This window comes from Schistocerca cancellata, chromosome 3, assembly GCF_023864275.1.
Source record: "Schistocerca cancellata isolate TAMUIC-IGC-003103 chromosome 3, iqSchCanc2.1, whole genome shotgun sequence".
Lineage (NCBI taxonomy): Eukaryota > Metazoa > Arthropoda > Insecta > Orthoptera > Acrididae > Schistocerca > Schistocerca cancellata.
In genome coordinates, this window is record NC_064628.1 from 731,330,485 (window position 1) to 731,344,981 (window position 14,497).

The 14,497-nt window shown below is 40.4% G+C and overlaps 1 protein-coding gene across 1 annotated transcript in view; it reads right to left on the reverse strand.

Moving 5' to 3' along the window:
- LOC126176542 (solute carrier family 22 member 7-like) overlaps positions 1-14,497 on the reverse strand; it is a 193,807-nt gene that overhangs the window by 158,579 nt on the left and 20,731 nt on the right. The window contains exon 2 of the mRNA XM_049923699.1: positions 5,431-5,690. Within this exon, the coding sequence (XP_049779656.1) occupies positions 5,431-5,690 (260 nt within the window). The remainder of the gene's footprint in view (positions 1-5,430; positions 5,691-14,497) is intronic.

The following is a 14,497-nucleotide window of genomic DNA, read 5'->3' on the forward strand; positions in this document are numbered from 1 at the left end:
ATGTGCGGATTAGCCGCGACAGCAGCTAAAACACCTGCTTGGGCATCATCATTTGTTCCAGGTCGTGGTTGACGTTTGAAATATGGCTGAACACTTCATGTTTCCTTAAATAACGTAACTGTCCGGCGAACGGTCCGGACCTTGGATGATGTCCGTTGGGCATTTTGATCACAACAGCCATACATCAACACGATATCGACCTTTTCCGCAATTGATAAACGATCCATTTTAACACGGCTAATGTATCACGAACCCAATATCGTCCGCACTGGCGGAATATTACGTGATACCACGTAGTTATAAGTTTGTGACTATTACAGCGCCATCTATCACAAAGCGAAAAAATGGTCCAACTAAATCATTCATATATCTTTACGTACTACACGAATATTTAATAAAAATGGGGGTTCCTATTTAAAAAAAAACGCAGCTGATATCCGTGTGACCTATGGCAGCACCATCTAGCTGGCCTACCATAGGGCCATTTTGTTCCCCCCTTCAAGCTAAAAGAGTTTCGTTCTTTGTAGTTTTTTCCGTTTGATGCTTATTTCGTGACATATTTGGCCCGCTCACTGTCAATGGACCACCTTGTATATAACATATCAATATAGTGCCATATGTACCGACCTCATGTTTATTCATTTTATGTAAATTTTGACGTAGCTTCAAACAGTGACGTACAGAATAAATGACTATTTATCATTTTAGTTACACAGGGAGCGAAGTTTTCTACGAGTGTTAGAGGAGTGGTTTTGTGAATTCGAGCATTTGTTTACTGCGGAATGTTATTTAGGTTGATGTGAAATGCCACCTGAACTGTAAGTAACATGTTTTCATCGAGGAGAAAAACTTAAAAATTTTGTTTTGAAAGGAGAGCCTACTCGCCTCCCTGTTATGAAATGGTGTTATATGATGTAAAACTGCTTAATAATGAACTGACAGTTCCTATAATGAAATGTGTTGCGAACTGTGTCTATGCTAATTGTACAGAGAACTAAGCGTTTGAGACAATAATAAGGAGCACGAATGATTATTCAAAATGTAATTATACTGATGGTTCTGTTAGCACAGTATTACTAACATACGCATGTCTGGCCTTGCGACCAGCTAAAGTCTGTAATTTATTGTAGTCATTCTGTCAGTAATTTATTGCTCGAAGTGCCGCTTGCAAAGACCAGGCCACTGCATAGATTAAATGAGAAGGTTTACGGCGTCAGAGAAGAAGTTCAGTGGCAGTAGAATAGCTAAAGTAGAATTACAAAAGTACGTTCCCTCTTAATGTGACTGTATGCGGTAATATGGCGTATTTTGTGCGTGTAAACCAACACCCTACAAACTGCATATGCAATCCTGATGATTATCTGAGGAACAATGGCGAATATAGTCATCTTGTACAATTACCCATTTAACATAGTTAACCAGGAGCAACGACATATGCAGCTGTTGTGTAAGTTGACTGATCCCACATTAAATACATCAGAGCCTGGTCGGGGGAGAAATGTGAATGAAGATGTTAAAGAAATTATCACCGAAGATCCAGGGAGTGGAACGGAGTGCGATAATTCTTACAGTCACTTAATCGATGAGCTTGGTATCAGCGAAGACGCACGTGAAGGGGCGCATGAGAATGCGCGTACGAAAGTAGAAGCAAGCGTTCATGAGAGCGAAGAAAATTTCAGAAATATTAGAACATGCTCTTTTGAATATGCAAGAAACAAATGCCATGACGACATATGTTATCACCATACTGTAAAAATCTTTCGAAGATGGAGGCAATAAGAAAACCTCTACGACAGTCTTCAACCCTTTCATTGCAAATTACAAAACAGCAACACTACCGCATTCAAAATAGACAATGAAAAAAGCTTGATAGCTGAGGAACGAAATGAAAACATCTGTACCGAAATTCAGAAAACATAAAAGGGAGAGTATGATGAAATCATAGTTTCTTTTTGTTTTGTATGCCAAAAAAATTCAATGAGATGCTACAAGCGGCTGCGGAGCAAAACATTGCTTCCTTTTAAACTGGAATTTTAGTCCCTGCCTAACAAATCAATCCATATATAAAGATGGATAGAGTTTTTGCGATCATATCTCGGTTATTACCACCTCATCCAAATGATAAATCTTAGAGAAAGTTCTTAAATGGTCATAATTACGATTTTACATTCCTGCAGGAAGTAATATTTAGTAGAAGTAACATAATTATGACATTAAATATTTCGTAGGTGACTGTCTATGGCTGTTAATTTAAAAAAATTGTGCCATCAGCTGCACAATTGTACATTTATCCTCTACCTACAGTTATTACAAGTATCTTCATACAAGAGAAACAGTGTGTATCAATGGGTCAAAAATAAATTTTTGTCAAATATCATCCATTCTACAGTAGAATTTACGTAAATATCGTAAGTGTCTGTCTAAACACATTCGATATAACTTCTGTGCAGTATGACAATTAGAGTAATGGAACAGTGATATATATTTTTCATTTTGTTCCACTGATGAACAGTTATTTTCGAAAGAAGACGGATGTAACAATGAAACCGTTAGAGAAAAATCATACAATTATACAGTTAATGGCATAAATACCCTTTTTCCAAATTATAGTAATATTATTAATAAATAGTAGCAGTAGTTATTGTGAGAGATTGGTGTGGGTAGCTCAAATTTCAGATTAGCCCGCTGAAGCCAGTGGGGAATATCAGTGCACCGTCGCTTTCAATCCCACATCTCACAACAGGTATTCAGCAAACTTTCATACGGAAGAAGAAGTTGATGAAATGAAAGTATGAAATACGAGGGTTGACTGAAAAGTAACGCCTCCACCTTCGTAACTCTTCAACAGCTGGCAGCATTGGTATGTGGCAGGTACTGGCATGTTACGTGGCCTCTTCTCTACAGCTCCAGTTGGCATGAAGTCTTAGTATTCAACGGTTGTGTTTTTGCAGTATGGTGCCCAGCGCTGACGGTCGGTCAATGCAATTTAAGCGACGTGCAGTCATTGAATTCTTGACAGCAAAAGGTGCCACCGCAAAGGAGATTCATCTGAGAATGAAAGCAGTTTAAGCTGATTGTGTTGATGTGAGTACTGTGCGTTGTTGGGCGAGTAAGTTTAAAGATCTTGAGGCAACAACATCTGACCTGCGTGACAAATAAAGTGTTGGACGTCCTGTGACAGCAACCACCAAGTATCACAAGCAAAATGTTGACAGATTGATTGAGGACGATCGTCGTATCACTCATAGAGAAACTGGAAGCACAATCGGCATTTCACAAGAACGTGTGGGTCACACTAATGCATGACAATGCCAAACCACACACTTCACGTGCCACCACAGCAGAATTTCTAAGACTGAATCATACCACTGTACGGCATCCTCCAAACAGTGCAGATATAGCACTGTCTCACTTCCATCTGTTCCCGATAATGAAAGACGATCTGCGGGAACATCATTACGCTTCTGATGAAGACGCTGAGAGAACTGTGAGACTGTGGTTGCGGAAACAGAGTATCGAATCCTTCCATGACGGCTTCAGAAAACTTGTTCATCGTTGGCAGAAATGTAGTCAATCAGCTGGTGATTATCTGGAAAAGTGAATATTGGTAATTAAAGACCACATTCTAAAGATTATTTCTGCGTTTGATTTATTGAAATATTCCCACCCATACCCATTTAACGAAGGTGGAGGCATTACTTTTCTTTCAACACATGTAAATAAATAACTAAATGTGGATGAAATAAGCATAATCCTGCAGGATAGTAATGTGAAGCATTATTGATACGGTAGCAGGTTTTCGAGAAACATCGTTTGCAATGGATACATTGAAGCATATACAATGAAACTGGGTGACATGATTATTCCGTTATTAGACCGCTACACGTGTAACATGATCAGCTGACTTCTACCTCTATGACTTAGTCTGGAACATTAATTTCTATTAGTACAAAATTAGCTTATTCTCAGGGGAGACAGCAGGACTGTGACATGCAACTAAAGAATATCCCAAGAGAAACTCATGCTCTTTCATTCTTGAAGTCCCTCATAGCAAATCAAGAAGCGTAATTTGTAAAATTAATAAATGGTTATATTCAGTCTATTAAGGATTTACAAAAGAAAAGCTAGTGTAACAAAAAGCATGTACATGTAAGTTGGCGAAATCGGGCGAAAGTTTTTCATAGGAGCAGTAATCCAATGTTAGTGCAAGACAAGTGCAGTCACAGAGCCTAAAGTCTATTAGCAAAGTCGTTAAGTGGGAATCTGACTGAAATGTGTACACAGTTAAATGGGGAGTCTTATAACAGACTGCCTACTGTTGAAGAGAAATTTACTACTGGTGAGAGAGGGAAGAGTCACTTAAAGTTTTTTTTTATGAGGTAATCAATTTACAAAATAATTTTCAACATTTAAGGGAAAAATATGAGAGGAATAAAACATTCTCAGTAATGCTAGAGGTGGTAACTGGTCAGGAGGAGGTTACTTAAATCCATGCACCAGTTTCAAGTCATGCTACATTACTACTGGGCATTTCGAAGAGTTTATGGTAAGTATTGAGAAGGATGGTTAGACATTAAGGAAGAAGTTAAATGCACATTTTAGGTTACTGGTGGTTGTCTTTACATTATTGAGGAATTATCACGTTTTGGTAACTGTCCAATACCTCAAAAAGGTTCAAGTATTTAAAAATTCATCAAACGGCATTCATCCTCAGACTTGATTGCAGCAATCTGATCTTCTACCAAAGAGGTCTTGTAGTTATAAGATTGAATTTGTATGCTGTTATTTGGATGGTGAAATGTATTGCAGAAGTGTGCCTCACCTCATACGTGTGGAACACCTGAAGAATTCGGACATATATTCATTCAGGCATGCTGGTGTAAAGCAGAATAAGATGATGAAAAGCACAGTAAACTAATTATGGAATATTTTAGCCAATCTGGCTTTACAAATCCTGCTCACTTTTATGGGTGTATTATTTTGAGGTGCAATTCCTATAGTACTACTGAACTAATTCGCATTTTTGTTACGAAATCCCGTTAATGTGGCTGCTTCAAACAATTCTTGCTGGAGGACGTAAAGATAGTCTCGAAAAGTTTCAAAGCTTATTACAGGAGTTTTGATATGACAGTTGACGTGGAGAGAGTGATCATTATCAGAATACTAACCAGTTCCCCCTCTTTATCCAGGGTAATTGGGATATGTAAAATATGAGTATGTGCAATCTGATCTGTGTAAGTGGCGACTTGGGAAAATAGATGGAGTTATCAGAAACAAGAAAGAGACAGAAATGAGAGCTGTATTTTTTAGGAAGGAGAGAAGTGATTGGGACTCTCAGAATAACTGGCACGTTAAGATTCCTTTACTGTTGCAGTACGGAGTATGATATACAAGGTGTTTGTATGAAGGACATTTTGAACTGAATCTCACCTAGGAATTGTAAAATTCTTCCACTCTTCCAGCGACAGATTCGCACGTTCCCTGCCAGGAACATGGCACCAGTGGTCAGGGGTCTGCATTGCTAGAAAGAAAACATTTATACTCAACATATTGAGACATGGGCCGAAGCAGTTGAAAACAATGTTGAGCCTCGTCTGAAATATTCCTCTGGACCCGATGGAGTCTAGCACTTCCTCAAATGCTGGCGCGACTTTGTGGTTCCTTCTATTCGTTGCAATTTCCCCGTTTTCCTGTAGGCAAACAGCACGTCTATAGACTTACAATAATGTATTGGTACTTATTTATTAGTTATTTAATTGTGAGTATAATAATGCGTAAATATAAATACTGAAGAAAGGTTCAAAGGCTGATGACAAGTAAGTTGCAAGCTTTACCTTCATTGCCTCTCCAAGCACTAGAAAGAAGTAAATTTGCTCTGATCCAGAATGAGATTTTCACTCTGCAGCGGAGTGTGCGCTGATTGAAACTTCCTGGCACATTAAAACTGTGTGCCCGACCGAGATTCGAACTCGGGACCTTTGCCTTTCGCGGGCAAGTGCTCTACCATCTGAGCTACCGAAGCACGACTCACGCCCCGTCTCACAGCTTTACTTCTGCCAGTATCTCGTCTCCTACCTTCCAAACTTTACAGAAGCTCTCCTGCGAAACTTGCAGAACTAGCACTCCTGAAAGAAAGTATATTGCGGAGACATGGCTTAGCCACAGCCTGGGGGATGTTTCCAGAATGAGACTTTCACTCTGCAGCGGAGTGTGCGCAGATATGAAACTTCCTGGCAGTGTGAAACTGTGTGCCCGACCGAGACTCGAACTCCGGACCTTTGCCTTTCGCGGGCTAGTTCTCTACCATCTGAGCTACCGAAGCACGACTCACGCCCGGTCTCACAGCTTTACTTCTGCCAGTAAGTTTCATATCAGCGCATACTCCGCTGCAGAGGGAAAATCTCATTCTGGAAACATCCCCCAGGCTGTGGCTAAGCCATGTCTCCGCAATATACTTTCTTTCAGGAGTGCTAGTTCTGCAAGTTTCGCAGGAGAGCTTCTGTAAAGTTTGGAAGGTAGGAGACGAGATACTGGCAGAAGTAAAGCTGAGAGACTGGGCGTGAGTCGTGCTTCGGTAGCTCAGATGGTGCCGGCACGGTAGCTCAGCGTGTTCGGTCAGAGGGTTACGTGCCCTCTGTAATAAAAAAACTGAGTTAATCGATCATCAACGAACTTAAACGGATGTCTTACGACGTCCGCCCGGATCAGACCCAACGAACAGAAGCGAACAAAATGAGATAAAAAAAAAGATTGTACAGCACTTGCCCGTGAAAGGCAAAGGTCCCGAGTTCGATTCTCGGTCGGGCACACATTTTTTTATCTGCCAGGTAGTTTGCCCTGATCATTTTAAAAGACTCCTTATTCCAACTGAAACACTGAAACTGACGTGTTATACGAATAAGAAATAAAATTATCCTCCTACGTATCAGTTTAAAAGTCGTTATAGTAAATGACCAGCAACTGCTCTACTAGAACTAAGCTTCGCATTTTGTCTCACACGCCTGTCAGTATTATGCAGATTGTTGTATAAAGCCATATAAATCTAACATCAGTGTCAGTATCTGCGGAGGTATATGTTTAAAATTTCAGTAAGTGTTGTAGTCTGCAACAGTAACTGCAGTAATACGTGTTTAAAATTTCAGGAAATACTTGGCAACGGTCCTGTTCATCATAAATTTCTATTCGTTCAGGTGTAATGCCAACCTAATATGTGAAGTAATTTAGCAAATTCGGAATCACATGTACGTGTCAAGAATTGCGACACACTCTTTCGATTTGTTCCTCTCGTCGTAGAAATTACCGCTTAGAATTACAACTCCTTAATTTTGAGTAAAAATTTAGTCTTCAAATAGTTTACTCTCAGTAGTAGCCCTATTTGTGCCGTCAAACTATTCAGTATGTCTGCTTTTAAATAACGATACATCGCGACGTATTTGCTTCTTATCCCGAGCAACTCTTAAGCATTCCCTAGATCCTTGCTTGTCAGTGTTAAGGAACTGAAAAAGACGCGTAAGCATGTGTGCTCAGCTGCCAAACATTCTTCGGAATGTAGTAATGGACAAAACTCCAAAGCACTCTGTTGTGCTGCGCAAAGCTCAAACAATACAGTGCAGGAAAGCGGATATTTTGCGCCGGTTCAACAATGTATTGAAATTGTATTATTTTGCTCTGGATACAATGAAATATTCCTTAAGATAAAGTTGAGCCTAGCACGTATATGGCGAAGTTAATGGAACGTGTAGTGCTGTACAAGCCAACACTTCATTATACCAGGTCGACGAACTGGATAGTGATAAAGGGCATATTTTGATCAGGCTTCCTACGTATGATCCTCATTTAAATCCGACCGAGAATATATAAACGCAGGTGAAAAGTAATGTGGCAAAACACAAGAAGTTTACACTCATTGAGGCTGAAATGCTGACAAAAGAAGCCACTGCAGATGTTACGCAACAGGAGTGGTCTCGAGTTGTCAGCCATTCCACAACGTAGTTGAGAAGACACTGATACAAAGACTGTCACGAGTCTTGACGAATACGTAACATTTTTCGTATTTTGATATCTGCTTCTTTTGTCAAAACATAGCAGAGTTTAGAAACATTCTTCTGACGTTCTAACGCAGGTGAAGGTGTGACAGAATTCTAAATCAGTGTTGTATTAAGCTAAGAACCCAGTGCAAGTACGGTCAATAATTTAAGATTAAGCCCATTCTGAGTAAAAAAATAAACTTGTAACTTCATCACGTCTATTGTTAGGAGACATACAGCAGTTCTCGTTTCATCAGCTATCTATGGTCCTCAATAATTACACTATTTCCGTGAAAAAAATGTGGTCGCTTGAACAGCGTTGTATATCAAGAAGTTCCGCCTATAAATCATATGGCAATACAATCTCGTCGCGCTATCGTTTGCCAAAATCTCGTTTCGATATCTCATATCATGTATGAGAGACGAGAAATTTATGAATATTTCATCCTAGTTTTATCACTCACGCAAGAGTTCGTGACGGAGACCTTTACTCAGATTCCATTTCCTCGAGACTTTAAACAGGCAGCGATTCCGTTCCAAGTTTAAAGACTACTTCAGTATATCATCTACATTTACTACCCAGCAACATGTAACCTAACACGCACCAAACACAAATCCCAAGCGATACATATGTTTTATTGCAAACTGAGAAGTTACATACAATCAAAATATCACAGTACCTACGACCATTTACGAAACGGTTGGCGGTTCATCATGAAGGTGACGAATTCAGCTATAAGATGCTAGAGATCGCAGATCGGGCGGCTTGCTGTTCAGGCAGTAAAGTGAGTCTGCCAGATTCCGCCCCGAGTAGGCCTAGCATTCTATTGTGGTCGCCTGCTGACGCGTCCAGCACACTGGCAACTACTCTCCCCTCCACTCCCTCCGTACTGAACTGTCAAAAGTCGTAACCTATTTTAAACGCACTATAAACACTGTCCTCGCAAAATGTACTGTTCATAAAATGCCAGTCATAAAAATGAAGCATCCAGCAGACACGGCGGGATGTCAACGTAACATTGTTCACGTACGAACCATGGACGCATACGAGAATGATTACAGCTGAAACACTCTGCAGCAAGTAGAACGTGCAGCTGAGGTGCATTAGTGTTGTTGGTGTTATTACTAGACCTCTTAGAGACGTTAATAGCGTCAGATATTGAGTAATCTCTGTGAAGTACACGGATGTAACGCATAGTTGTGAGAGACATAGTGTTTTGTTTGAAAGAGCCATTTTGTGAGTTTCCAGTTGACAGGCTGGTTAAATGATACAATATCCAGATTTGTCGAGCAGTTTGGTGTGGCAGTGACCTGATGTTAGAATGCGAGGGCTGGCACAGTCGTTCTGAAGGTTCTGATCGAGCACGTCAGACCACAAGACAAGAATATTGTATACTGAGCACCATGTAACCCGTTCCAGTATGCACCACCGATAACGAGTAGCAGACTTCCTGCAACATTCCGTGTCATGCCGCAGCATTGGTCGGACTAGTCTGTTTGACTGTCCCATCCGTAGGCTACAGATAACACTACCAGGCAGATGGATGTGTTTGGAGTAATCGCGCGATGGGGATGTACCGACATGTTGATGAATGGCGTCGTGTTTTGATCAGTGATGAATCACCTTTCTGCACTAATCCTGAGAGTATTGCGGCGACCTGCGAAGAAGTTTCAGTCTTCCAATGTTATGGAGAGGCACAGCCTTGTTAGTCCTCCGGTCACTCCGTGGCGATCTAACTGGTATGACTCTAGGTCACGGCTGATAGTGACTGAGAGAACTCTAAGGCACAACTGTTTGTCACGAACATACTCAGGTGTGAACTGCCAAGCGACTGTATCTTGGAGACATTTTTCAACAGAACAAGGCTCATTAACACGTGATAAGGATGTCTATGAACTTTCTGCGTGATATAAGGTGTTCCCGCGGCCAGCAAGATTTACAGATGTGTCCCCGACACAACATCTGTGGGACGAGCTCGCACGCCATCTTCGTTCCAGACTCAGTCTACAGGATAACAAAGACAGTTGCTATAACTATGGGGCAGCTTACCTCATCACAGGATTCAATGTCTTTATGACACCCTTACCCTACCTATCCCTGCATCGACCCACCGAGATTACATACTCAGAAGTGGGCGCATCTACCATATTTTTATGATATATATTATATGATTCTCTTCAGTACGTGTTACTACATCTCTCCACACCTGTTCGGGGGATTCTGATGTATTCTTCACATCTCAAAGTTATCGGCACGTTTCTCCTCTCAGCTGGCTCATGGCCATTCAAGAATTCTGCAAAAGCTGAATCCCTCATCCTTATTAGCTGAGGCTTCTCGTATGGCAATCCTTCACAAGTTTAGGGGTGCTCCACATCTTCTTCTATCCTTCTCTGATGTTAAAGTAGCATGGCAGTCCTGAACTATCGAGGGGATATTGCCATGAAGGAATTAGTTGGATTGGGGTTGGGTTGTTTGGTTGGAGGAGACCAGACAGCGAGGTCATCGGTCTCATCGGATTAGGGAAGGACGGTGAAGGAAGTCGGCCGTGCACTTTCAAAGGAATCATTCCAGCATTTGCCTGGAGTGATGTAGGGAAATCACGAAAAACCTAAATCAGGATGGCCGGACGCGGGATGAACCGTCGTCCTCCCGAATGCGACTCCAGTGTGCTAGCCACTGCGCCACCTCACTACCTCGTTCAGTAAGGAATTAGTCAGATGTAACTCTATGTATGCGAACAAGGGAGTTGGTTCTCGTTTTCTCAAATGGTTGAAATGGCTCTGAGCACTATGGGACTCAACTGCTGAGGTTATTAGTCCCCTAGAACTTAGAACTAGATAAACCTAACTAACCTAAGGACATCACAAACAGCCATGCCCGAGGCAGGATTCGAACCTGCGACCGTAGCGGTCTTACGGTTCCAGACTGCAGCGCCTTTAACCGCACGGCCACTTCGGCCGGCCTCGTTTTCTCATTTTAATTGATTGTCGAAAGTTTTCTTCTAATTTCATTATGCTAAGTACAGCCTGCTAAGCGGGAGCGTGATCGGCATTACGCAGACACTGTAAAAGAATTGGCCTTAGTACTTTCACATCCGGGAAGAGAGACCCCTTGTCCTTCATGCAATATCCATCAACCATTAGTTTACTTTGAATTTTTCACTGAGATACACAAGAAGCGACGGGGGTGCAGCGAATTGTCAAAGTCGTCCACGTTTTTAACTAATTTAGCGTGTCACTCACATTTGTACAAATGACTTGCTCTCCCCATTAATTTATACGTCGCGGCATGACTCATTTGCGGAACTTTGGTGACGCTTCAGAGAAACAAAGCCTCAAGAGCTGCACTAACGTCTCTTCAAAGTAAACAAATGCATTATACAGAATGCATGAACAACAAAGTTTCCGCGCTATTGGCTGTTAAAGAATTAAGTCCATTTCTTTTACTATCTGCTCCTAATACCGTACTTAACTATAACTCATGCAGCGCAACATTGTGTGTCTTCATACTTCGGGAGCTATTACGTAGCAAAATTTCTTGTGTGTTCTATAAGAGGACGTTGTTATGTGGCCCAATTATTTATCGGATTGTGGGAGTGATCGAAAGGCTAAGATTTTTAAGTCGACGCGAACCTTAATCTAGCACATTAAAGGTGGCTACACTGAGCCACAGCGGCAGAGATCGCGCCAGAGAGTATTGTTCCGCCGTCTCCACTGGCAGTGATTATTGAGAGGTAGCGGCAGGCAGTTCTTGTCGAGAAGCGGTGCTAGGCGGTTCTTGTTCAGATGTAGTGGAGAAGTTGTAGTGGAGAGTGTGGTAGTAGTGAGTGTTTGTTCCATGTTTTATGTTTGAGGAGACCGACTAGAGGAAAGAGTTGTTATGAAAGTGAAATGATATTGGCGATAAGGTTTATATGTGTCGACGTATTAAAGAGATATTATTGAGGTATTGAGATTGTGTGAAGTTGATGATTATTGGAGTTTTGGTGGACACAAGGTAAGGTAAATGATATTGATGATGAGATTTATATGTATTGACATAAGAGGTATTATTGAAATATTGAGATTATGTGATGCTGATGTTTATTGGAATTTTGGTGGATAAGAGGTAAAGTAAGTGAGGTGCATATTTTTTTTGTTGGTCTATATGGAACAAGGAGGATGAAGATAGCAGACTAGAACACTAAAGTGGAAGGAAGATAGTCTATACACACACTTTGTTAAATCACTAAGCAGTATATACTTTTTTTTGGAGAGAGGAAGTATTGGCATATCTTGGCACACTGACAGTTGTTCAGTAACAGTACATTTGATCTGGCTTGGCAAACATTGGTCTTGACATGATGACTATGACGTTGACTCAACTATTATTGACTGTTATACATTGCTGCCACTACTACTTGATACATATGATGAACATCAAATTTTGACAGAATTGCATTTACACAGTAACACTGTTCAATTACACAATAGTACTTAATGTGGATGAAAGATGAGTGAGTGTGTTTTGTGTGTTTTCCTTTCCCAATCCCAAATTGGTACCGACCTATCTCCTAAATATTATTTTATTTGTATGTAGTGGCTTGCACTGACACTCGTAAATATTATAGGTTTACTGATATTTGAGTATTTGTAATAGTAATATGACAATTATCTGACATCATTTGTGTGTTTATTAGAATTTGTATGTTTAGTGTAAGAGCATTGTCAAAGCATTTGTATGTGTATTCAAACTATTGTTCATGCTTGAACTGTCTGAGTAGTGATGGTGAATATTATGAACTGTTATCTGCACTTTTCAACATGATGTGTGACACTTAGAAATGTTTAATTTCTGCTGATGAACTGTGTGATCAGTGATAGTAAATATTATGGACTGTTACTTGTACTTTTTCTACATGATTGGTGCCACTAGGACATGTTTAATTTCTGCTTATAAACTCTGATGAACTGTGTGATCAGTGATAGTAAATATTATGGACTGTTACTTGTACTTTTTCTACATGATTGGTGCCACTAGGACATGTTTAATTTCTGCTGATGAACAGTGTGATCAGTGATAGTGAATATTATGGACTGTTACTTGTACTTTTTCTACATGATTGGTGCCACTAGGACATGTTTACTTTCTGCTTATAAACTCTGATGAACTGTGTGATCAGTGATAGTAAATATTATGGACTGTTACTTGTACTTTTTCTACATGATTGGTGCCACTAGGACATGTTTAATTTCTGGTGATGAACAGTGTGATCAGTGATAGTGAATATTATGGACTGTTGCTTGTACTTTTTCTACATGATTGGTGCCACTAGGACATGTTTAATTTCTGCTTATAAACTCTGATGAACAGTGTGATCAGTGATAGTGAATATGATGGACTGTTCTCTGCACCTGCTCATCATTGCTGGGTGCAACTGATGGAACTGCTTTTATTGAAATGATGTCACTTGTTGCTCTCTGCACCTACTCAACAATACTAGGTGCACAGATGGAGCTACTTCTATGGAAATGATGTCACCTGATGGTGTCTGCACCTACTCCACAATGCTGGGTGCCACTGATGGACTGCTTCTACTGAAATGATGTCACCTGATGCTGTCTGCACCTACTCAACATTGCTGGGTGCCACTGATGGACTGCTTCTACTGAGATGATGTCACTTGTTGCTGTAGCACCTATTCAACAGTGTTGGGTGCTACTGCTGGAACTGTCAACTACTTGTTGTGAAAGCATTTTATGTAAATATTTGTATAAACTGATTTTTTGTGTATTACTGTTGTGAAAAGTTATGAGACTCTTACCTGCACATATTCGTCATTGCTGACGCTATCGATTGAATTGTTTAACCACATGATATTTGTGTAAACTATTATGTAAAGTCATATGTATGAAAGAAATTGTATTCCTTACTGTATTTTATATATTAGGCTATTGTAAGGTAAGTGCAAAGCCAAAATTTTATCTAGTTATATGATATTTACGTATTAATATTATCTTTTATTTTTGTCTGTATTTTTTTTGACGAATTTGGTGGTATTTTCACCACCAATGCTGGCAAAAATACCATCAAATTCTAGCCCGTGGAGGAAGGGCATATGAAAGGTGGCTACACTGAGCCACAGCGCCAGAGATCGCGCCAGAGAGTATTGTTCCGCCGCCTCCACTGGCAGTGATTATTGAGAAGTAGCGGCAGGCAGTTCTTGCCGAGAAGTTGTGGTGGACACTGCTTGTCGTGAAGTCGGAGTGGATATGTAGTAGTAGGGAGTGTTTGTTCCATGTTTTATGCAGTTATTTGATGGGAGAGATAGCAGATGTTATTCTGATGGAGATATTGTAATGATCAGAGTGCATTTCGTCAATATATATATGAAGGTAATAAAACGCTATGTTCTTTTATTATTTGTGTGTCTCAAATAATGCATCATTACAGGTTCAGTCAACAAAGCATCTGGCTTGTGTTCTTGTAT